The sequence below is a fragment of the Triturus cristatus genome, chromosome 1_2 (genome assembly GCF_964204655.1).
Source record: "Triturus cristatus chromosome 1_2, aTriCri1.1, whole genome shotgun sequence".
In the NCBI taxonomy this organism is placed as follows: domain Eukaryota; kingdom Metazoa; phylum Chordata; class Amphibia; order Caudata; family Salamandridae; genus Triturus; species Triturus cristatus.
This window is the reverse complement of record NC_140580.1, coordinates 769292984-769316336: the sequence shown is the minus strand read 5'-3', so window position 1 is coordinate 769316336 and position 23353 is coordinate 769292984. Positions and strand designations below refer to the sequence as shown.

The window sequence follows — 23353 nt, the reverse complement described above, 5'->3', positions numbered from 1 at the left end:
TGCGTTACTAAGCCAAATTCCACCATTTCGGTGGGCAGAATGAAACATTACACCCACCCCTGATAAAAAGAAAAAGTACAGTTATTCTCGAGTGCCTCATGACCTTTGAGGAATATGCGATGTTACATCACATGCGTTTATGACGCATACGATTACAACACGAGTGTTACAATGACCGTATTGTTACAATGCAAGCCATTACATTGCAAGTTGTTTATGCGACATGCTGTAGGGGGCCTGCTGGACTTAGGAATAGTATAATTTACTATTCCAATCTCCAGCGTGTGCAACAGTAGGGAAGGTGATGGAATAGTCAATTATACTATTGCTTAGTTTAGCGCACCTCCTACAGCAAGTTGTAGAAACGACTTGAAATGTAATGGCTTGAGTTGTAACAACGCGGTCATTGTAACAACCGCGTTGTAAGCGCATGCATTGTAGCGCATGCAATGTAAACGCTGATTCCCCCTTTGAGTAGCTAGTGTTGATAAAAACTATTCAGGTCATAACATTTTTATTTCTGGTGCTTTGCAGCCTCCGAAAAAAAGTCTCTGGCAAACAAGTGGGCACCCCCTCGGTCAAAACCCCCCCACCATCTCTCATCAGCGATGCGGAAGGTACAAGGGCGTCACACCAGAGGCATGGAGGGCAGCATTCAGGTTAGTGACTCACATATTGACTATTCCTAGGCCTTGTAAAATGGACTTCTTCTGATTCTTGCTCCAAAGAAATATTACTGTGCTATGTCCACTAAGCATGCTTGAGTGATCTGATAAATGCCTTAAAAATGTAACAGTCCTGGGTAGGTAGCTAAACAATTCTCTCTTCCAAAACTTCATGTGCTTTGTCTAAATTCAAAAATGCGAGTTTTATTTGTAACTTACATGCATGGGAACATGTTCAAGAAAAAAAAAACACAAAATCCAAAATCAAGCAAGGGGAGAAGCCTCCTTGTACTAAGTCACCACAAAACTTCATTCGAAAAAGCAAACACCAACAACTCAACGGTTTCAATGAAATCTTTACATCTATCTCAGATCCAAATGTTCAGAAAATCTGCAAATGACCCTACAGTCTCATTCGCATTAACCCACATTCAACAGATCATCATTTTGGGATGAAGAGAAGCACGCTTGGCAAGTAATAAAAAATAATAATAATAATAATTTTAAGTTGAAAAGCAGAAGCCTAGTGTAAGACGGATCACATCTTTGATCCTTCTAGGAAATTTTAATGCATTGCAAAATACAGTCTCCCTTTTCTAAAGTGTCAAAAAGAGTGATTTATATTTTACATTTCTAGTGGCGGCCCCTCTGCTATGGTGGAGGAGCATTGCCCCACTGCTTTTGAGGAGTGGAAAGGAAATATAAAATGATAATAACTTTAAGTTATTATCACTTTATGTTTCCTTTGCGGGCGGGCGGGTGAGCAGGGCTGCTCTGATCACGGAGCAGGGCAGGGAAGGAGAATTCATAAGGCCTTCAGAGTCCAGAAGCAGTGTCTTTCCATAGATAAACATCAGTGCCTAATTTGCAAAATAAAATAATCGTAGGGCCACAATTTTTTCTTAGGGGCTGATGCAAGCGCTGTCAAAAGAATGTGAAGCCTACCGTGTACCAAAGCTGCCTCCTCTCACTTCAACTGCATGCCTCTTTTATCCACCACCCTGCACGTCCTCTCTATTTGTTCCACTCTTGCATGATTATCTCACTCTTTCATACTTGTTTTTCCTTTTTTAGGTCTCGCCTGAGTCAGCGCAATCACTGTCACTTGCGAGATTTTGTTTACATACAAGAGTCTTGGATCACGTCCATTACTTACCATTGGTTGGCTTCATCTTTGGTGTAATTTCTTTGCTTCTCATTGGTCATTGAGTACAGGCTTCACTTTCTCTTTGTGTGCTTGTCACATCCATTAGGTATAGAAAAAGTACAGCTTCTGGTCAGTGGCCAGTGTCCTTCACTGGTCGTGCACTTCCAAAGGTACTTTTTTGCATTTAAACTGTTGCACTCCATAAGAGACCATGTGTTTGCGGGCTTGCTCCCATCCTCCCCCCATTTTTTTCGCTTCATTGCTTGACTGTACACCTCCTGCGTTATTGACCTGTTTTTGTTGCTTGTCCTATCCCCCTCAACCATTGTTAGTTGACCCATCCCCCACCTCCCCATGCTGTTGCTTGCCTGGTCCCCCTCCCGTCACAAACTTTTTATGATACTTGTGTGAGCTTCATTGGGGGCACTGTCTACACAGTGTTAACTCTCGTCCAAAGGTCTGCCCCTAGCCACCACCAAATGGCATCAAGTTCTCAGAAAACCATAGCTTACTTGATCATTTCTGCTACTGTGGACAACACAATTTAGAAGTCACTATATCTTTCTCTGTGGAATACATGATTTTTCTCCTTCTGTTGTTGGTACCCATAGTCCTTGTACAGATGTACATTGAAATCCATTTCATGGTGTTAGGTTTCATAAGTGTGACACATTTGTGCTCCGCTTAACAGCAAACATGTTTCACCCTCTTTTGGCACTCAATCCAAGGGCTTCGCAAGGCTTAGGAGATTGTGGTAAATACTATTCTTGTCCTTGGTTCCTTATGATGTAGTGAGATTAAGGTGGAAGCGTATCACAGTCAGATATCAAGTTGTGTCCGCGTTGTGTATGTTCACCATGTAGTCACTATGCAACTCTCTTGCACTTGTATATGGATATCACTTGGGCATCCCTCTGTCAGACTCCACTATCGTAGTATGTACAAAAGGTATTTGTATGGAGCTCTAGATTTTGAGATTAAAAGGCCTCCCTTGGGATTAAGAGCTCATCAAACTCAAAAAAACACATAATTCTGGGGAAATGAGGGACAAAAGATAAAAATGGCATGAATGGAATAATTGCCCAGGTGATTATGGACTTTGCTCCTCATTTAGAGTGTGACATGTTACTCCATCACAAATGTGACGGCTATCCCATCCACCTTATTGCAGGTGCATTTTATCCTCTGTATCCTCTGGTACTTGAAATAAGGCGTAGGGTTTATCAGTTAGGTTTGTTGTGATGAGTAACCAGTCTGTCAGGCCCTGTGATTCTTACACCTCCTAACAGAATCAACGATGAGACCGAATATGTTCTTCGCAGGATAAAAATGTATCCTTCAAAGCCTCGTTGATTCTTGTGGTAAACTTGTCAAACAGGCAAGCTTTCCCTCGTGGGTGCTGTGAAGGCTATGCAGAATGGAGGGGTGGTGAGCACTTAATCAACTCATTCCACCACTATCCATTTGGTATATATTTTTCTATATATATATACCTTTTTAATCTGACTGGGGAATCCAGGAATAAAACTATTATAGAGATATCCCTGGGTCAGTTTTAAAATTCATTATTTCTGCACCAAAGGATCCAGCCTTTTTGTTTGTTTGTATCACTGTTGTATTGTTTACCCCTCCCTATTGCTCCGCCTCTAGCGTTGGTCTGCGCAGAGGCGTCAGTAGAAGCCCGATGATGAAGCATGCCACAACTTGTTGTGGGTGAGGGCAGTTTTTACAGAGTATGTGTGCTCTCTTTAAACATTTTGCAATTGCTATTGGATGTAGGCCGTTTTTTCACTCTACCTCTTTTTGTGTGGTTTGCTGTGAAGGCAAAGCCAGATAAGGTGTCTCACTATTGATAGTCACATACACAGTAGAGATTAATGGCTAGTCTAGCAGATTTCAAAATAATTACTTCTTTAACTACGATCTTATTATACAAGAACAGAAACATTAAAAACAACGCACACCAAGTCTTCAAGTGTGTCACCCTAACCATTCCATACACTGAAGGTAAGAGCATTCGGGTTGGACAGATCTTTTGTATTTCGCGAACCAGACAGCTGTTCAATCTGCATTTGTTGCTCCTGAAACTTTTACCAAAGGTGTGCATATGTCTGTGTTACCTGATGAGAATTCAGCACCATGGATAGGTCCTGGGATGTTGTTTGATGCTGGAAATGTTTAACATGGTCTCCGGAGTTTGGATTCTGGGAAAGTAGTTTCCTGATGATCCGGTGCTGGGACTGTTTTTGAATCTCCCTTTGTAGTTTGTGCTTCTTCTTGGTATGGCTGGTGAAGCAGCACAAAGTCCCATTCTTGATACTGGAAACGTAATTATTTTCTATATCTCAGTTCCAACGGATGCATATTTTGTATATTGACCAATAAGGTCACCTAGGGCCTCAAAGGTGCGGTTCACTGCTGCCTGCCAGAACCAATATTGTGAGATCTACCAAACGTTGCCTATATGCCTGTAGCCCCTGGGAGTCAAGGGAACAAGCTAGCCCTTCTAGAGGGTTAAAGTTACCCAAAATTTGCCTTGCGCCTCTCCTCAAACAACCAACTCAAGCATCTGCCGGGCAGAAACATCAGCATGGCCTCTGAAAGATTTCAACTGACTTGGTACAGCTAAACACACAGACTATCAGCATCCCAGAAGCAACAGGCCACGCAGGTTTACAGTTGACATCAGAAATTCTTCATGGCGCTAGCTCAGACTGGTAGTATCATGGGACAGGGGCCTAACAGCAAACTGTTCAGGAGCAACATTCAAAGTTTAAGTTCTCAACCAATCTCGGGGAAGAAACGATTTGCAGGATTTCTGTTGGACTGAACTGCTGAGGCTAATGTGAGCGGGAACAAGATGTTGTTTCTACCTTCCAAGGCCAATATGAGTAAAGAACTCACTGCCTGGTGTTGCGGCTTTGGGCAGGTCACATCTCATGACTCTTACTGCACCTTCTAGAGAGGACTGGCTGGGCGGGTACATGTGCATGCCACCAAGCAGTGTGTGTTGGTAATAGAGGTTCCACAGTTTTGTTTACATTGCAGTGTGATCATAAACATTTGCTTACTTTACAATATGTTTTGAGATTGGGTGGTCTGTATATCAGTATGTGCTGATGGTGAAACGGCCAGAGCTGCTGTGCGTGCTGATGAGGGATTGGTCTGGGTTGCATTACATTGTGCGCAATTGATCATTTTGTGTGTGCTTATTATTGGTTGCACTAGATTGCTTTGAAGATTGTTGCTTGATTGCTTTGGAATTGTTTGTGTGCTGGTGATGGGTGAATCTGGACTGCATGTGGATTGAATTGAATCGTTAATATGGATTCATATAATTTACCTGGATCGCGGTGTGGGCTGAAGATTGGTGGTTCTACAGGAGGGCCTTGATTCCAATGTACGCCGAGGGAGGACACCTCCTGTTTCTGACTCCTTGTCAGGTATAATTCCAGGATCAGAGCTTTAAATGGGCTGGTACTGCCCAGAACGGACTACCGGCACTTTTTTATTTTCAGAAGTAGAGTACCGGCACTTCTCAAGAGAGACGCAATACTTTAAATTGGAGAGTACCAGCACTTCTCCGAAACAAGCAGGTGCTCTGCTACAGAGTACCCGCACTTCTATTTTTCCATTTCAAGCACTGCCCAGGATGGACATGCCAGACCAGCCTTTCCACCACAGCTGTTTGATCCAATGAAATTCATTCATATGGACGTCGATAATAATGGCTGCCAGTGGGCCAACAGAATCTATAAACAGAGAGGTTTACAACCCCAAGGAGGCCAGCAAGACATGTCTGCCTGCTTCCGGTACCATGACCTTTTGAGCCATTTGGCTGCCATGGTTCCCCAGTTCATCTGATGACCCACTTCAGATCTAGCCAGAGCCGGCCAATGGCAGTCTCTCCCCGAAGGCGCTCCAAGTTTCCAGGACATTCCATTCCGCGTCTCTTCCGGGTGTCTGTCTGGGAGGGCTCATTTATCACGCGGCCGTCGAGCTGTCAGCGCTGACATGATCAGGAATAACAGCGCGTGAGTAATGCTCCCGCGGATCCCGGCTCCTGTAATTACTGCCTCTTCCTCGCAGAAGCAGGACAGGAGAAGCAAAGACATCAATTTCATGCACTCCTGCCTGAGTAATGTTTCCGAGCTGCCTTTCCAGATGGTAACCCCTTCACTGGAGGAGCTAATGATCCGGGCTTATTTAGGGAAAAGCCAATAACGCAGTCTTTAACCTTCAGCAGCCAAATACATGTTGTTCCGGGCGCTCCGTGGGACGAATTAATGAAAATCAATTACACTGCTCACTGAGGCGTCGTCGGCTGTAATAATCAGAATTAATTAAAAAAAATAATTAAGCAGACCCTAGGGCGAAGACTTTGTTTTGTATTATGACATCACTGTGTAGGTGTGAGGATTTAGGGAGACGGCGCCGCTTCGACAGGATGCGGGGATTGAGGAAAGGTACAGTGTGCTGGAGGGCAGGCCTGATGCACCATGGGAGGAGCGCGGGGTGGGTGGAAGACCTAGGATGAGAAACAAGCTTTGGCAAAGCCAATAGGTCTCGCTCATACTTTGTCAATATCGTTTAGCCATGCTGTATATCTGCGTAGCTGCTCTGCGCATGGCTAAGAGTTTGGAAAAAAGCACTGACCGGGTCATAGTTCTTTCTTTTCTCAGGGGTGGCTACTCTGAAATGGCGGAGGAGTGTCGACCCACTTGTCAGAGTCAGTCACAGAAAAAAAAAGATAAATAATATAATGTTATTTTTCTGTGACTGGCTGTGGCTCAGGCATGCATGTATGGTGGGGCCCGGCCATGACAGGGAGGAGTGGTGGACACTAAGAAGTGCGCATGTCAGCTTGGCCGGCTGTCTTAGGCTGGCCAAACAGACAAGCACACTTCTATTTCTCCAACACAGCTGTGTTGCACAGCCAGGTTTGAGAAAAGCCACAGGCTCCCAGGCACTGTCTGAGCAACAGACCATGCCGCTCTGACCAATCCTGGTGCTGTTCTCATACCATGAGAGCAGTGTCTATATTGGGTGGGGAGCCTGTGCTTCGGAGGCAGCAGCAGGGAAAGGTATTTTTTTAAACTATTATTTTTCCATAAATTACCCGTTGCCCGTTCCCTTCCAGCCTTTCTCCTGTTGTCTTGCTGCCAACCCTCCTATGCTTAGGGTTGGGAGGGTGGGAATATATGCAGGTGGTGACAAGAGCCAGAAGGAAAAGAATGAGGCCAAGACACCCTCTGCCTTAAAAGGAGATCACCTGCCCGCTATACAGACACATCTGTGATGTTACCGCCCTCAAACTGGGCTTCCTGCTTACCTCCTCTGGAGCTGAAACCGGCAACTCGTGTGACTTCTGCACGACTGCCCCGGGCTGGCCAAAGAGTCACATAAGGGACCCGGTCTCTCAAAGGCCCTGTGGATATTCAAAGTGGAGACTCCAGAACCCCTGGGGTATTATGAATTCAATTTTGCAGGGCTGGAGGTCCTTTGGCTCCTCTAAGTAGGGGTTTCCTCCGTGGAGACCTGTGTTTATTCTAAGTGGAAGCTTCATGGCCAGAGGCACTGTGGATAGTCTATGTGGCCGCTCCAGTGATGGAAATCCTGTAGTTATTCTGTGTTGAGGCTCCAGTGATGAAGGCCCCGTAGATTTCTGTGTTGAGGCTCCAGTGATGAAGGCCCTGTAGTTATTCTGTGTTGAGGCTCCAGTGATGAAGGCCCCGTAGATTTCTGTGTTGAGGCTCCAGTGATGAAGGCCCCGTAGATTTCTGTGTTGAGGCTCCAGTGATGAAGGCCCTGTAGTTATTCTGTGTTGAGGCTCCAGTGATGAAGGCCCCGTAGATTTCTGTGTTGAGGCTCCAGTGATGAAGGCCCCGTAGATTTCTGTGTTGAGGCTCCAGTGATGAAGGCCCCGTAGATTTCAGTGTTGAGGCTCCAGTAATGAAGGCCCTGTAGTTACTATGTCTTGAGGCTCCAGTGATGAAGGCCCCGTAGGTATTCTGAGTGGAAGCTCTGTTGCTAGAGGCCGTTTTGTATTCTACAAAGAGTCTTCAGTTCTCGAGGTCTGGTAGTTACTCCAAGTGAAGACTCCTGTGAAGGAGGCCCTCTAGTTATTCCAAGTGCAGTCCCCATTGCTAGAGACCTTGTGGTTATGATCAGTGAAGTTTGCCTTGCCGGATGCCATGTACGTAGAAGTTCAGTTTCCTTCGAGGAAGGCCCAGTAGTTATTTAACCAGAGTATCTTTTTTCCATGTGGTCTCCCCAGTGCTAGAGTCCTTGGAATTATTCTAAGTGTTCTAGGTGGAGGCTTCAATGTCCCCCTATAATAGTTCTGTGTGGAGGCCCTATTACTGGACCCTTTGTTATTCTAATATGGGGAGGCTCCACTGATGTAGGCGTGCGATTGTTTTAAAAGTAGCCTCCAATGGTGGAGGCTCTGCTCTTTATTTCGGCGGAGGCCCCTGTATTGCAGTTACACCTCTTCTTCTAAGGGGAGATGTTGGTCTTCGATGAGATGCTGCTGTTTGGCAGGTTCCCGTATTGGTGCCCTTTAGCGGTTCTCAGTGGACCTTGCTTTGTCCTCTAGACCTCTACTTTTCATGCAGCAGCGGGTGAACTATGGAATCAAACCACCCCAACCACCCTACCCCCCCACACACACACCACACAAGCTACACAATCTGAACCAGCCTTAATTAGGCTCAGGAAAAATTTTGAATCCGCGCTATTTACTCATAAATAAACACTTACTCCTATGGTCCAGACCCAATCACGGTCTGTTCCGTTGCCACATCTGCATCTTCATCTTCCATCGACTGCTAGAAGGAGGGACATAATATTTATAGAACTAATTCACGTGTCTTAGTTATAGCTCCAAGAGACTCCTAGCGGTATGTAGTGTTGCTCAGTGGCGTAGCTAGGGGGGTGCAGGGGGCATTTTAGGGGCGGTGGCCTCCCCCCATCACCTGCTGTCTCGGGTCAGCAACAGAAACCCCTCCCCCGCTCCTCAATGCGTTTGCCGGGAGGGGCGGCAAATGGCGGTAAAACTCACCAGCACCCTCTCCCCCACATACCTCACCACTCTTCACTGCGGCCGCCTTGGGCTGGCAAATGCAGTGACCGCCACGGGCGCCCGCAGTGCTAGTTACGCCACTGGTGTAGCTCTTTACAAATGGTAATACTACTACTACTACTACTAATAATAATAATAATAATATGAATCCACAAACATATTATTAGGGCTATTGTAATCTTGTTCTTATTTGTATTTTTATTCCTGCTGTTACATGAAGCAAGTTCATTAGCCTGTGGTTACATGTTTTTTTCTGCATTAGTGTAGTGCTAAAACACTGGACAAGGGCTTCCAAGCGCGTTGTACCTTCAATCAGAATCTGGGACTCTGTGGCTGTTGTAACAGCTTTATCCCCGTATTAGAAGGATAATTAACATTGCTAATTATCTCATTAAGCTCATTAAGTGACTACCAACAGCGGCCCCTGGAGCTGACACGTGTTCTGCTGTCAGACAGGCTTTGATTCCAAGGAAACAATTAAAATGTAAATCAGGGAGTGTGGCGGGGTCTGCGATCAGCCGTCCCTGCTGCGGCAGCGTCGACTCGCCGAGGACACACCGGGCCTGCCTCTGGGCGGCGGGAAGGCGCTGCACGAGGAAGCAGGGCTTGGATGGAGGAAGTCGGGCTCAGCACTGGAACCTCGAATTCATAGTTCAGATCAGCTAGCAGGGCCAGGCTCACACTCAGGAGTGCAGTGGCACTAGCACCATGGGCCGGAGGGTCAACTGCCAGGGTCGGGCTCAGGGCCGGGTTTAGCGCTGGTGGCACCTGGTGCAACAATCACTTTTGGCGCCCCCACATCCCATGACCGCCTCCTTGGATTCTCTCACTAGCACCGGGTAAAAGTGCCCCTCATTTCTCCAATCATAAGTTATTGCTAAACATAGCACCTCCCCTGAGGTCAGCGCCCCTTCCAAAGGTCAGCGCCCAGTGCGGCCGCACCAGTCTCACTACCTTAAAGCCGGCCCTGGTTGGGCTGGTCTATAGGGTAGCCTGATGGGCTGGTTAAACAGGTCAGAGTGGTTTGTGGCCCTATATTATGGTCCATGCTGTCTTCCATACCTTGAAAAATGCAGTGTGTCTTTGCAAGTTCAAAACCGCCCTAATTTGCAAATAGGGGCCACCATTTTAGCTATTTTAATTCGCTGATGTGGGCCACTTTTATTTTGGTTCCCGGGCCTATTTTATGACGCAGTTCGACCCTGTCGACTGCATCCCAAATCTAGCACATTTTTTACTTCCAAAGCGTGGACGGAGGACCTATTTCCCCAGAGAACCTTTGCGTCACTGCTCACTGCCTAAATCTTGTCTCCGCTGCAAGAAGTTGATACTCACTGCAGGAACTGGGAGTCCACACTTCTGGATGACATGATGCGCATTGCAGGAGACAAGACCACAATACTGAAATCTTGAGAATCCCCCATGGACCCTCAGCAGCCTAGCAAGTTTTCCTGGGGCCCTAATGTGAGATAGGAACATGGGCCCCTTGCTTTCTGGTTAGATAATAGGGCAACCATAATTACAATGCAGAGATCCTCTCAGACCTCTGGTCCTGGCAGCTCCTCCACTAAGGCGGAGAGCGTCGTCCCACTGCTGATGTGCAGCAGTAAAAGAAAGGAAACAAAAAAAGATAACGCAATGTTATTATAATTTTATACTTCCTCAATGTGGCAGCATGAGGGCGGGGCTGCTCTGGTGACAGGGCAAAGGAGGAGCTGTGGGCACACTAAACTGCGCATGATGCTTTGGCTGGCCCTTTTGGGCCGGCCAAACAGTTATGCGCACTTTAGCATGCTCTCCATGCAGACTGAATTACAGCCTTCATTGAGAACATGCCCAGGCCCCCAGTTCCTGTCTGAGCACCGAACCACGGCGCTCAGACCAATCACCAGGGGCGGCTCCTCCACGTGGGCGTTGCCCCACTGCTTTCTCGCAGTGCAAGAAGCAGAAACGTAAAATGGTATAAATACCATTTTACGTTCCTGCTTCTCGCGCTGCGAGAAAGCAGAAGAAGGGTATGCCCAGTTGGGTGCGGGTTGGGAAGGAGTGGCTAGCCCAATGTTATGGGCGCTGACTGTTTGGTTGGCCCCAGGGCCGACCAAACCAGTCATAGCACTCTCTGTTTTCTTCATGTAGGCTGCTGCGCAGCCTGCATGAAGAAAAAGGCCTCCCCTGTAGACACCTGTAAGGACAGCGTCCTAGCCAATCACAACACTGTCATTTCAGTGTTGTCATTGGCTTAGGGGACGAGAGGGAGGCTGCCTGCTTCTGCTTCCTGTGACAGAGAGCAGGAGTCGCGACGCAGGAGTCCGGGACCGGAGGTGAAGGTAAGTTTTATTTATTTATTACATTTTATTTTAATTAGAACCTCACGCCCTACCCGCGCACCCTCCGCCCCTCCCACCTGCGATTTATGCTGGCCGCGACTGCCAATCACAGCACTGCATTGTAGTATTGTGATTGGTTTAGGGGAGCCTTGCTGCTTCCTGTTCAGCGGAGGCAACGTGGGACAGAGCGGCGAGGAGGTAAGTGAATTTTTCTTTTTTCTACAATTATACCTCCTTACCCGATCGCCCCCCCCGCCCAACCACCCCAAATCCGTGCTGGCCGCCACTGAGTCTGAACCTGCTCCACAATAGATAACTTCACCCCTGGGCACACACTTCACGAACATAGGAAACTTACTGGGGACATTCGGTCCACAGTGCAGAATATTATGCTTCGCTGCAGGAACTTGAGACTCACTTTAGGAACGTGGGCCCCACACTGGGAAAACAAGATGCACACTGCACGAACCAATGCCAGATCTTCAGAAATCTGAGATTCCATTCAGTGACTAGAGACTCAACACTTGAAAAATTGACCCACAGTTCAAGACCAAAGAGTGCACACTGCAGGCACTGCATCTGTATAGAATCACACTAAAGGAACTCAAGGCTTACACTGCAGAAACTGTTTCTTTGTAGAAACTCCATGGTCACATGACGGGAACAGGAACCTAAATCCACGCTGCATAAAGCTGCGAATCAGTGATTGAACCAGGGCCGCACTGCAGGAACCCGTAGCTTACACTGCAGCCACCTGGTACTACAGAATCTGGGCCTGGCAGTACGGGCTGGTCTAAACTGGGGTGGCATGGTGAGCAAAAGAATGATGGATTTAACCCAGATCTCTTGACTGGGGGTGAATGTTTTAATTTGTTCTGTATTCCGTCCATCAACTGTGTGTCTTTTGCTTTCTCGCCCTAAGTGCGCCAGGTATGCCCAGACGTGGGTCCCGTGCTCTCCATGCCACTGGAATCAAGCTATCCTGGCTGATGAGGGGTGAAACCCCAAAACCGGTCCTAGGATGCTTGTTTCCAGTCCAGGGAGGACCTGGCCCGGCTGCCCTGCCCATCTCTCTGGTGGGTGATGGGAGTAATCTAGAGACGTTACTCAGGGGGGACTTTCATCTAGCATAATTAAACAGAGCCTGGTTTCACATAAGAACGGACTTCTCCTGCTCTGTGTCGGGTCTGAAAGCGTAAGGTATGTCAGGTGGAGGTGAGGAGTCAAAAATGTTTTGATGCATGGAGAAGGACTGGTTTGTAGGTAACTGGATGTCTGGCTGACTATATATTCGGTGTAAAACTTGTTCTGACAAATTTTGTAAACAATTGTCCCCATGTGATGTGTGAGGATTTTTTATTGCTCATGTTTTGATAAAGAATACGGACTGTGAAGTTATTTTCTAACTAAAAAGAACAAGTGGGTCTCAGGCAGTAGCGGTCCGTGGAGGGAGTCCCGTGGGGCGGTGAGGCGGGGCGGGGGAGGGGCAGGGTGGGGGAATGTAAACACCGGAATATGGATGAAGGGAGGTAAGTACACATTTAAGTAAATAAAACGAATTCCTTTGCGATGCAGCGCGCGCAACGAAATTCGTTTTATTTATTTAAATGTGTACTTACCTCCCTTCATCCATATTCCGGTGTTTACATTCCCCCACCCTGCCCCTCCCCCGCCCCGCCTCACTACCCCATGGAACTCTCTCCACGGACCGCTACTGGTCTCAGGATGTTATTTCATGACTGTGTGGATGTGGAGGGTGGTGGCAGCAGGGGTATCAGCGTTAGAGGCAATCGATGTGTCCTCTCCATATCACAAATTAGCCAGAATGTAACAAAGACTTTTTTTGCTGAATTCCATTTGCTAGCCTCTGGTGCTTCCCACCCTCCACACATTGTTTTATTATTCTTGCAGGGGGGTCTTTCAGTTCACTAAAAATAGCAGACAGTCATTGAGTAATATTAAGATAAAGTTACCTTCTTGACGTAGTTGACTAAGCGAGATTATCAGGATTGTAACTTGTGACCTGCAGGTAACGTACCCATATCACCAACAAAAATATTCACCGACTGTGCTATGTCGCTTATCTCGCAAAGCTATAACCTACATGCAACACCCTGTGCTCTACAACAGGCGCATTGATAAAATAAATAAAGCATTGATAAAATAAATAAAAAGGAAAGCAAAAGGTTCTTGATGATGCTTCAAATATGTGACCAGAGATTACACACAGATATCTCTAGCTCAAGCATGCATTGGCCACATGAGTTATCCTACCTGTATTTTACCCTGAAACGTACTGAATACACATAGATCTTTATCACAGTTGCCTTAATCCACTACGGTTTCTCAAAATTCAACTTAGTTGTGACAAATAAATGAACCTTTCCTACCACATTTTGCCATGTTGCGAATTTCTTTGGGGACACAGGGCCTCATTTATGAGAAGTGACGCATCCTGCGTGAAAGCAGCGATGCGTCACTTCTCAGTGCGCCTTCCTTGTGACATAATGGATGCGTCATATTTACTGTATGACGCATCATGTCGCAAGGAGTTACAGATACATCAGTATTTCTGACGTATCTGTAGGCGCAAAAGTGACGCATTGCTGGAGTGTTTCACAAAAGTGACGCAACTCCAGCAATGTGTCCTTTCACATGGGGCAAGCCCCATGTGAACGGGCCTGCGTCAGTCCTACGCCTGCTGTGAGGCAGGCGTAAGATATTGACGCATTTGCACCCGAGAAGTGGCGCAGTGAAATTCTCGTAGATTTCACTGCGTCACTTCTACGAGGCTTACTTACGTGGGAACGCCCACCCTGCATACATTATACCTGACGCAGGTATAATGTAGCGCAGGGGTTTGCAAAGTGACGCATCTGCTTAGATGCGTCACTTTGTAAATAGGGCACAACAGGAGGCATGTTTTATGCCGCCGATGCATCACGAAAAGTGACGCAACGGAAGCGCAAAACTGTCGCAAGGCCTCATAAATAAGGCCCACAGTTTTTTCAAAAATAAGCATAGACTGACTGTCATTGGCTTCACTCCTTATGATGTCACTGTGTATGACTGCACCCCATTTCTGCTACCACACAGTGAGCCCTGGTCCCTATCTTATTGGTTCACAGGGTATGTTTTCCTTTTCCAGCACTGGGCGACCTTTTCAGGAGTAATAAACCCTATATTGTTCCTCAGCGATGAAAAAATACAGCCTGGCCCATGAATGCTGGCTGTCTCTGCTGATAGCTGGGCGTCAAAATGTTGTGCATCTTGAGGGAAAACTTTCCAGTCAGGACCTGTAAGATCATGCTTCCTGAACACATGTTTACACTCTCAGGGGCCTGGGGGGGGGGGGAGGGGGGGGGATCATAACTACTCTGTGCTAAAGCCAGAGGGGCCTCATCCCCCCTTGTCAAATGGTGTGCACAAGGCTCCCCTTCTTACAATAGCGGCCTGAAGCCCTTCTTTTACCTGGCACTGGCAGGGGGCTTTCTGCAGTTAATCGGTCTGATACTTTTTGTTATGTTAATAAGTGTGACACAGACGATCTCAGCTCTTTTTTTTCAGGTCAGTCTTCATGGGAGTTTGGGAGTCTGAGCGGTGGGAGTTCTGTATCTTGCAAGGGCAGGACTGCGATAATAGGTTTAATGATGCTTAAACAAACCGCAATCAGCTGTCCTGTAAAACAAGCCTCCTGGTGAGAGGACAGCAGTAGCCATTAGCTCTCTGTGGGGTGCCAGCGGTAGGCTAGGAGCTGCAGACATCAGCGGTAAGAGCTGCTGTGTACACAATTAATTAGTAGCCCACACAGTTGTCAGGCAGCATGAAACCTGCACAGGCGACAGGTACCCTGGCAAGTGTCAGACAGCATCAAAGCATCAATGAGCGCCGGCGACTGGGAGAGGTTCAGGCAGCAGCAAGCCAGCACTCAAGGCAGGTATCTGGGAGAGGGTCAGGCAGATGGAACCATTCACTGAACGCAGGTATCTGGGAGAGGGTCAGGCAGATGGAACCATTCACTGAACGCAGGTATCTGGGAGAGGGTCAGGCAGATGGTACCATTCACTGAACGCAGGTATCTGGGAGAGGGTCAGGCAGCTGGAACCATTCACTGAACGCAGGTATCTGGGAGAGGGTCAGGCAGATGGAACCATTCACTGAACGCAGGTATCTGGGAGAGGGTCAGGCAGATGGTACCATTCACTGAACGCAGGTATCTGGGAGAGTGTGAGGCAGCAAAAAGCCATCCTTGAAGAAAAGTGTCTGGGAGAGGTCCAGGCAGCCTGAACCCTTCACTGAACGCAGGTATCTGGGAGAGGATCTGGCCGCAGGAAGCCAGCACTCAACATAGGTATCTGGGAGTGTGTCAGGCAGCAGGAAGGCAGCGCACAACGCAGGTATCTGGGAGAGGGGCAGGCAGCAGGAACCCATCACTGAATGCAAGTATCTGGGAGGGGGTCAGGCAGCTGGAACCATTCACTGAACGCAGGTATCTGGGAGAGGATCTGGCCGCAGGAAGCCAGCACTCAACATAGGTATCTGGGAGTGTGTCAGGCAGCAGGAAGGTAGCACTCAACGCAGGTATCTGGGAGAGGGGCAGGCAGCAGGAACCCATCACTGAATGCAAGTATCTGGGATGGGGTCAGGCAGCTGGAACCATTCACTGAACACAGGTATCTGGGAAGAGGGGCAGGCAGCAGGAACCCATCATTGAATGCAGGTATCTGGTAGAGGGTCAGGCAGCAGGAAACCAGCACTCAACGTAGGTATCTGGGAGAGGGGCAGGCAGCAGTGAGCTAGCCCTGAACGTAGGTATCTGGTAGAGGGTCAGGCAGCAGGAACCCATCACTGAATGCAGGTATGTTAAATCCAATAATATGACAAATAGATGAGTCTTGAATGATGACTTTATACCTTGCAGCACAGTACCCTCCAACAACATCAACCGCCTAGATAGGAATGAATCCTAGCATTCCCATATTCCATTTGAGAATCAAGTTACATCACATAAACATATGACATAAGCATTGACAGCAAAGTAGATGTAAATCTAACACACCTTTCCCCTATAAAATGTAACAAATAAAGACAAAAATAAAACTATATACAAAGAACATATGAGCATGTAAATATGCTCATAAAAGATAAAAGGAAAATAATGAGTCACACAAAATCAGCTAATCTGGTTGGAAAACGCTTTACACATTTCCACATCTTAACTCTAGATGCCACAGATTCTTCAGCAAGACAATCTCTAGAGCTTCCCTCTTCAGACACGTCCAAATCCAAAGAGGAGTCATTTTGTGCTTGATCACCAGCTTGTAAGTCAGAGCTGACTTGTTCGCCTAATACATTCTCAGGAAAGATCCATCATTAAATTCTTCATGGAAATCTGGGTTACATTTAGCCACACGTCTCACATTCCAGACCTTCCCATCTTGAGTCACCACACTCTTGCCATACACCTTAATGATCTTCATGGCTCTACTAAACCTTTGCATACTCTTCGTGAACATTCTGGGTTTCTTCACTCTGATCCATTTACCTACCACAAAAGAATGACATTTGGTTTTCCATTTTTCTTCATACAACTTCTTGACCCTATCTTGCTTCATCTGGACTCTGTCCTTGATTTCTTGAACATTCACCTCAGTCTGAAACTTAGTTTGTTCCCTCTTGAACCACCAAGGACACAATTTGGATATGGGTGATCTACCTCTCAACAATCTAAATGGACTGACCTCAGTAGTAGTCAGTAGTAATACGATACCACCACAGCTTCTCTCTCAATTTGTCCTTCCACATATCACCAAAACCACGTGCCCAATTAATACACTCCTTAAGGACTCTATTGAACCTTTCAACCTGTCCATTACCTTGTGGTTTGTATAAAGCAGTAGTCACATGCTTAATATTACTGAAAGAAAAAAAACTTTGCATTTCTCTAGACACAAGTTAAGTACCGTTATCAGATATCACAACTTCAGGATAACCATTCTTAGAAAAATGTCTTTGAAGAATTCAATAATATCACTAGATGTGGCATGAGGCACTAGTTTCACTTCAGGCCATTTAGAATGGTAATCAACCAGTACCATGGCATATCTACAATCAGAAGGAAGCCCTTGAAGATCAATTGAGGATCAACAGAAAGAAGCCCTTGAAAGGGTCCAGAAATATCAAAACCCACCTTTTGCCAATGAGTAGGCCATGGTATAGGTTGAAGGGGAGCTGGAACAGGCTTCACAATGTTCCCACTGTTGACACTAAAAGCGCATTCCCTTACAACTTTATCTGCCATTCTATCCAAACCAGGCTTCCAAAACATAGTGCGTATGAGCCTTTTCATAGATGACATACCTGGATGTCCTTCATGAGCTAATTTCAAAACATCCACTTGCATTCCTTTAGGAGGAATACATTTTCCACTTTTGAAAACCAGACCATTTTCTATAACCAATTCCTCAGCTATTCTAAGGCATGAAACAAGTTCTTCCTGCACCTTTCCCCTTTCTGGCCATCCCACTTCCACATAGCTTTTAACTTGACCCAAAACTTTATCATCCACATCATCTTTCATCCATTTGTCCTTCTGTATTCCTTTGAACTCATGAGAAACATAATCAGATACCGCAAGTACAATGTCCTCTTCTATACCGGTTATTTTGTTTGTCGTGTCAGTCAAAGGAAGGCGTGACGGACAGTCAGCCAACACATACGGCGTCCTGGCACATATTCCCCTCCAAAACAATACTCTTGAAGTTTTGAGACAAGCCTAGCAATCCGAGCAGTGGCATTACAATCCCCACCCAGAGAAAGAATCACTACAAGAGGTTTTTGATCAGTTTTGAGAACAAAACTTTAGCCCCAGAAAATGTTCAATGGCCCAAACACATGGCAAAAGCTCTTTCTCAATGACTGCATACCTCCTTTAAGCATCAGACAATGTGCGCAACGCAAAAGTAATATTCAACTGTTCCTTACCACACCTGTGCCAATACCCCACCAATGCCATACATACTTGCGTCCACAATCACGATGCATTGTGCACCTATTCTAAAGGGTTTCAAAGAAGGTGCATGGGCAATTTCATTCTTAATTTTCTCAAAGGCAGATTTTTGTCTGTCAGTCCACAGATATTCCACATTCTTTCTTGTGAGTTCCCTGAGTGGTTCCATCTTAGTAGCAAAACTTTCAATGAACTTACTATAATATTCACAAATTCCTGCAATCGATAACAATCTTTCCCTATTATCAGGAGCTTTAAGAATGGCATCTACCAGAGAATTTTTTGGGAATGACACCATCCTTGTACATTGTATGACCCAGATACTCAACAGATTTTCACAAAAAAATGACATTTATTCCCTTTTAATGTTAAACCACTTCTCTACAAAACATCACACACTTCTCTAAGATGCTTCTGATGTTCCACTTCATCTTTTGAAAGTATCAAGATATCGTCTTGAAAACATTTAACATATTTTTCCATGTCCTTACACAGATGAAACATAGTCATTTGAAAAACAGACGCCGCAGAGGCTAATCCAAAAGGCATACGTCTAAATTGAAATAGCCCCTGTGGTGTAATAAACGCTGGTAAATGACAAGAATCCTCGGTCAGCTCAATTTGATGGTAAGCTGACCTCAATTCCAAGATGGAAAACACTCTGGCCCCATCAAGCATGCAAAGGATGATAGTTCACAATAATGTTGGCATTAACAGCTCTCAGGTCCACACGGAGTCTCAGAGAATTATCTGGTTTGCGTACCAAAACTATCGGAGATACCCACTCTGAGGACTCTATCTCTTCAATCACTCTCTCATTCACCATTCCCATCAACATATTTTTTAACTCATCCCTTACATTGATAGGCACATTACGTAACTTTTGTATAACAGGTTTGGCATTCGATTTAAGTTTGATTTGTGGGAATATCCTTCCAGTTTTCCCGGCTTTTCTCTGAACACTTCAGGAAATTTTCCCACAATTCCTCTATCCATCTCCTTTTCTTCTATTACCAAAACTTGTTTCTGATTCCTAGGATTGAGAATGACCTAAATTCCATTGATATTTCCAACCAAGAACATTCACTCCCTTGGGTGCCACATACAATTTTATATTTGCTTCTCTACATTTAAACAGAATATCAGTGTCAACGTATCCCACAATGTCAATGACACTACCATTAAAACTCTCAGCAATAATGTCCGAAGGATTTAGACATTCCTTACTCCATACATGTCCAAATTTATGAAGGAAATATTCTGTGGTAACAATTGTCCATGGCGATCCAGAATCTGCCATAAGCTCTAAATCAATCCCATTAATATTCACAACACACTTGGGAAAACTTTTAACCTCCTCTTCTTCCGCATTCTCCTATACTCTTTCCGAGATAGACACAACCACTCCCCTAACTCTCTCAGAACCCTTCACAGAGCCACAAGCATGTCACGTGTTTCCTTCATCACCCCCAGCTCCACTAACAAGATATGATACCTTATTCTTGTTGCCCAAATTACCACTCCTCCTCAAATCACGACATACCCTGGCAAAATGTAATATTCTGCCACACTTCACACATGTTTTCCCAACAGCAGGACAACGAGGTGAGAAAGCAATGTGAGATGCACTACCACAGCGATAACATACACATTTGTCTTCTCTGACATGCCTCTCCTCTTCAAACATGTTGCTTCTGCCATTTGCATTCTTATTAAATTCATCATACCTTTTGTTAACAACTTCCCAACTTTTAGAAACACCATCCCCACCAAATGCACCAACCACATCAAGATCATCCTTGTTGATTTTCTCTGACGCACGTACGGACTTCATCCATTTCTCAGATTGTTCCAGCGCCTTGGATGTGGAGATTACCTCTTGCAACTTTGGATCCTCCATGACCCACAATTGTTCTTAAACTTTCCTACTTTTCACATGTACTTTTATTTGTTCCCAGATCATCTCATCAGTTATTGCCCCGAAATTGCAATGCAACGATAATCTCCTCAAGAAATGTATCAATATTTTCCTCACTTCCTTGTGCTCTGGTGTAAAATTTAAACCGGTTCAAAGCGACACTAACTGTCGGTTTGAATCTATTCTCCAATCTTAACAGTGCTATTTGAAACACATCAATTTCATCAGCTTCATCCTCTTCTTCCAAAGGAATTTGTGTGAAAGTACGAAAGTCAATTACCCTTCAGAACCTAAACAATGGAGAAGAATATTTTTTGTGCGGTCATTCGACATATCATCATTAGCCTTCAAATATGTCAAAAACTCTTCCTTCCAGTGCATCCAGGGAATAGGTGGATCCCCTTTATTTCGTAGAAATTTAGTGGGAGGCTCAAACGGCATCGTTAAAGGAAATAATATCAAATAAGTAGTGTAGAAATCCGCACCAATAAAAGTGTGCAAATCACTGCAGCAATTTGTATTGATGTGACTGGACAAGTGTGCAAATCACTGTAATAATTTGCTTTGATCTGAACTGGATAGGTGTGCAAATCACCATGATAGTATGCACATCCAAATTGTGGCGCCTTGGAATCCTAATGCTGTGCAAGGCTCTCCCTTTTCGTTTTAATTAAAAAAAAATGTCACAGCTATATCACCAAATTCATCCCAAACGCCCTTCAAAATAGATCGCAGTGTGAAAACAGGAAGTGCTCTAGCGTTAGCACAGGGCGTAGTCCGAGCGTGGTTACGTCGCCTCCTTCACCAAGAGAAATGTCAGAGCTCAACGCGTAGGAGAACAATGGAGCCTCCGAACGGTAAGAGCGTGCAGAGCACAGGCATGAGACACAGCGCGTGCCAAACTTTCACTTCAACATCGTTACATTTGACTGCCCTGCGTACATTCCACCATTTACCATCAGACAAATTGATTAAATTGGCTTGAACCTTCACAACTTTTTTAGGTTCAGATAATTTAGAAACACCCTTCTTTACAATATTGCCCGCACACAACCTTACAAAATCACCTTCCTTGAAACTTTTGAAACTCTTTTCTAACTTATCATTATGTCTCCTTTGATAAGCATTTTGATAAATCTCAACCTTATTGCGTATGTCCGTGTCATTAACATTTTTCTTACCATTCCTGCCCATCCATGCTGGTACCAACACAGTACAAGGAACTCTACCTTTAAGCAAACTAAAAGGAGTCTCCCCAGTTACGGAGTGAGGTGTAGTTCTGTAATTCCATAACAATTTCTTAACCTCAGTTCTCCAACATCCATTCATAGATAAAGATAATTGAATGTTTTCTCCCAACACACGGTGAAAATGTTCCACTAAACCATTTCCCCTGGGATGATAAACAGGAGTCTTTAAATGTCTGATGCCTAACCTTTTAAGAAAAACACCAAACTCCTCCGAAATAAATTGTGGTCCATTATCCGTTAAAATCTCAGCAGGGCATCCCTCCCTTCGAAAGACTTCATCACAAAAAGTAATAACACTGCTTGATTTGACTTCGCTGACGAAAGCAACTTCTGGCCACTTTGAATAATAATCCATCATTACGATGGCGTACTTTTCAGATGCAGCTAAACATCCAAATGGACCACATATGTCAATTCCCAGTCTCTCCCATGGTTTTTCTGGTAATTTAGTGGGAGTAATGGGTGATTCTCTCAAAACATGAGACTTGTCACTGCATGTGCAAGATACACACTCTCTCACGAATCTTTTGACGTCCCTATCCATGCCCGGACACCAGAAATCCATTTCAGCTTTTCTCTTGACTGCCGACATTCCTCCATTACCTTCATGCAATAAGTCCATCAATCTGGTCCTTAAGGATTCGGGCACAACTAATTTGTCACATCTCCTTACAATGCCACCCTCAACAGATAACTCCTCCCACACATCTTTGTAACTTCTAACATCATCATCTAACTTCCAACCAGAAGGAGTAGGTAACATCTTGATTATCTTAACCAAAGTCACATCTGCAGCAATAGCTTCCTTCCACTCATTCTCGCTGATAGCCTGACAAACATCAACGATGTTAGCTACCATCCACTCCTCTTCATCAATATAATCCCCCTCATCACTATCTACAGGCAAATGGGATAAACAATCCACATTCACGTTCTTCACACCAGGAACATACTTCAAATCAAATTAAAATTCTTGTAAACAATACAACCATTTTCCAATGTGTGGTGTGGCTCTTCCAGCCCCTGCTGTGGTAAAAATATCCAGCAAAGGCCTGTGATCTGTGTAAAGCTCGAATTTAGTGCCCCAAACATACACTCGAAAGTGTTGTACACCCCACCAACAAGCAAGCGCTTCCTTTTCGATGGTAGAATAGGAAGACTCCGCACCCTTCAGAGTACGTGATGCAAAAGCCACTACCCTTTCTTTTCCATCGCTTCTTAGCATTAGTACCGCACCCAGTCCATACCCGCTGGCATCAGTCACAATTATAGTTTCATCCTGTGGGTTGAACGGACTCAAAGCAGTAGCATTTGCCACCGCTTTTTTGATGGCCACAAATGCTGACTGACACTCTGCAGACCATACAAATGGTACCCCCTATTTCATGAGATCACGCAAAGGATGTACGAGTTCAGAAAAATGGTAAGCAAATTTGGCATAGTACTCGGCCAAACCGAGAAAAGATCTTAATTGGTCCTTGTCTTGAGGGGAGGGAGCCTTCTCAAGATCTTCTACTAAATTCAATTTAGGTTTGATTCCCTCAAAAGACAAGGTGTGTCCCAAATAATCAACTGTTTGTTCACCAAATTTACATTTTTAGAGACTAATAGTAAGGCCCGCACTTTCCAACTTAGTGAGCACATCCAACAAAGTTGCATCGTGATGCATTTCATCTCCACCCCATATCAACACATCGTCTTGGAATATTAACACATTTTTTACATCTTTTAAAACCGATTGCATCACTCTTTGGAATACTGCTGATGCCGAGGCTAGACCAAGGGGCATCCTAACAAAATGAAAAGCACCTTTGGGTGTTATGAAGAACGTCAAGTGTTTTGATTCTGGTTGTAAACGCACCTGGTGGTAGGCACTGGATAAATCCAAAGTAGTAAAACATTTGCCACCTACAACACTAGACAACATTTAATGTATACGCGGCAAAGGATGTC

The 23353-nt window shown here is 45.2% G+C and overlaps 1 protein-coding gene across 2 annotated transcripts in view; it reads left to right on the top strand.

Annotated features, from left to right (window-relative positions):
* The window catches only part of WDFY4 (WDFY family member 4), an 821140-nt gene that overhangs the window by 496380 nt on the left and 301407 nt on the right, over positions 1–23353 (top strand). For both annotated transcript variants that reach the window (XM_085608765.1, XM_085608766.1), the window contains one exon: positions 535–659. In XM_085608765.1, coding sequence (XP_085464891.1) covers positions 535–659 — 125 coding nt within the window. The remainder of the gene's footprint in view (positions 1–534; positions 660–23353) is intronic.